At 47.2% G+C, this 2,819-nt stretch overlaps 1 protein-coding gene across 1 annotated transcript; it reads right to left on the bottom strand.

Moving 5' to 3' along the window:
• Positions 1-1,958: 1,958 nt before the first annotated feature.
• On the bottom strand, positions 1,959-2,819 carry PODANS_6_270 (uncharacterized protein; the record flags this gene model as incomplete). Its single annotated transcript, XM_001910460.1, has 1 exon — positions 1,959-2,819. A coding segment is annotated over one exon (861 nt), but the record flags the coding sequence as incomplete, so codon positions are not given.

Raw genomic sequence — 2,819 nt, 5'->3', positions numbered from 1 at the left:
ATAAAAATAAAAAAAATAAAAAAAAAAATATATATAACACCCCCCCCCCCCCCTTTCTCCCTTTTTTTTATAAGTTCCTTACTCAATTTCATATCTATTTATTCAAATTTTCTTTCTTTATTTCTTTTTTTTATTTACTACAACCATTTCACTATTTTTACTCACTCTTCATTTTTTTTTCTTATTATTATTTTACATTCTTCTCCTTATTTTAATCTACTACTACTTTTAACTTCATTCTCCATTCAATTTAACCCCTTCTTATAAATAGAGAGCCATTTTCTTTTTCTTTTTTCTTTTCATCTTATTATCCTCCCTTCTTATTTTATACTTTTTCCCCTCTTTCTTTTCTTATTCTTCGGCTTTGTGGCTGCTCGGGCCGACGCTGGGGATATTAGCTTTTCCTATTTCTTTTTTTGCTTTTATCCTCTCGTGTGCTTGTTCACAAAAATGGCTTTTTTTTTTTTTTTTTTTTTGCACAAATGGAAATTCTTCGAGCAAGATGAATATTCAGTAGATGATTTCCACGGAGACACGCCTATTCTAGACCGTGTTGTACAAGCCAAGATATCAGCTCAGCCCCTGAATACGGCGTGCAGTCGAGGAAAACAGGGGCATGTAAACAAACCCCTGAGGTGCTCATCGGCTATTGAAGCACAGAGTTGTGCTGCTCACAGCAACAGCCCACTGCTTTGCCAATCTTTCATATATACTTGCTTTTAACGATTATTCTCCAATTACTTCAATCTCACCATCTTCTCAACCTAGTACCCCTTTCATAGCCTACCTTAAGTACTCAAGTTTGGAATAATAGCCGGCGAATCAGCATGCGCTGGGGTGGCCAAACAAACCTTGTCTTTACCCGTCATGTTTGCTATTCACCCTCCTGTAATAAAGCCACGACCGGGCACCACCGCTCTTCATGATCAGCGGCGAAGAAGCAAAGGCCATGATAGAGGTCAATAGAGACTTGAACCTTCACATGACACTGCTTTCTCCGCCTCTAGGCTATGTCGATGCCTTCCTGTGATGTATTCTACCTACCTATTTAGCCATTCTCGAGATACCTTGGGGGCTTTCCTTCCTCAACCAACACGTCAGGTGCTTGCAACCCTGGCTCCAAGAAGTCGACTTCCATCGCTTCTACAAACCCCCGTGTTCATGTTTCCCGTTGGCCGCGGTGGACGATACACGACTAAAACCGTGTTCCGGTAGATGTATCATGTAGGCGTGGTCGGGGCCTCTCTTGACTCGGCCTCACAACACCGCTTTCAACCAGTCTAGCGCCCCGCAGTCCCAGTCCTTTGACATGCTCCATAGGTACCGTCCACCCACCATTTGGCTTGAGCGATACGCTATTCGCTCTCCGTCATGGGCCTTGGTGGCTAGCCAACCAAGCTCGGCTGAAGAAGCCACGAATGGGTGATCTTTTTCCGGACGCCAAGAGGGTGAAGACACGCTAGAGAAGCGTGTCCGGGAGATCTTCCGGATGATGGACTAGGATGATGGACTAGGATGAAGCACCAAGTCGGCGGAGAGAGAAATCATCGCTTATGCGAAAAAAAAAACAATATTTTGGTGAATGGTCTCGGAGAGAGGCACTGTAACCACTGGACTTAGGTAACCGGCAAGATACTTGTCAGGGCTTGATCTTGAAAGCCATGGTCAAGCGCCGATTTTGAAGGCCTGACAAGGGGCTTTTGGATTTATGAACTGGGCATTTCACACTACCTCTCATCTAACTTCCTTTGTGTCTGTTTTCTAGGTATTCTCACAGCTTTTCTTCTCTTTTTTCAGCTTGCACAGTATCATAAATGGAAATTCTTTCTAGAAATAAGTGCTCAACTTGACAACTGGTGTCCAAATCAGACTCAAAATGTTCATGTAACCCCCAAAGTCACCGGTAATGCCGTCCATGTGGTGATACAAAATATTCGATTCAACACCCCAAAAAAGAATCAAATCTTCCTAAACTTAACCCTCATCCCCCCAGCAGGAACATACCCCATCCCCGGGTTCGTCGTCCTCGGCTCCCTCCCCCCAAGCCCCTCCAACTCCTCCGTCATCCCAAACTCAAACCTGGTCACCAGCTCCACAACCAAAACCTTGAACTCAACCATGGCAAACTGCTTCCCTATGCATATCCTCGGCCCATGCATAAACGCCCCAAAAGCATAAGGGCTGTCCGCCTCCGTCCCTGCCAAATTCTCCCACCTCTCCGGCTTAAACTCGTCAACATCCTCCCCCCAAACCCAGGCCGTCCGTGAGGCCACCGCCGGGAGGAGAAGAAGTACGGTGCCCCTTGGGATAAAAGTGCCACAAATGGTAAGATCTTTCAGTGCCTCCCTAAACGTCATCAACGCAGGACAATACCGCCTGAGGATTTCCCTGCAAAAGTTGTGGAGATAAACAAGCGACTCGAGCTGCTCATAAGTCGGGGTTTTGCCAGCCTCGAAATGGGATGTGATTTCCCTGCGGAGACGCGTCTGTATGTCAGGGTGGACAGCCAAGACATAGCTCGCCCACAGGAGGGCATTAGCCGAGGTCTCATGCCCCGCCGCGATGAAGGTCAGCAGCTCGTTCGTGATTTGGTCTTCTGTCATTTTGTCGCCGGCTTTGCTGAGGGACATCTCCCCCTCTAGCATCATCGTGAGCAAGTCAGCTCCGTTGCTGACAGGGTTGCGATAGTCCGGTTGAGCCAGTTCTTTGACGCGGTTCTTGACAATGTCGAGGGTCATCCGGCGGAGTTGTGCCGAGGCGCGGAGGTAGCCTAGGTTGGCCTCGATGGGGAGGAAGCGGCGGATGGGGAGGAAGAGGTT

The sequence above is a fragment of the Podospora anserina genome, chromosome 6 (genome assembly GCF_000226545.1).
Source record: "Podospora anserina S mat+ genomic DNA chromosome 6, supercontig 2".
In the NCBI taxonomy this organism is placed as follows: Eukaryota; Fungi; Ascomycota; class Sordariomycetes; order Sordariales; family Podosporaceae; genus Podospora; species Podospora anserina.
This window is presented reverse-complemented; position numbering and strand designations above follow the sequence as displayed.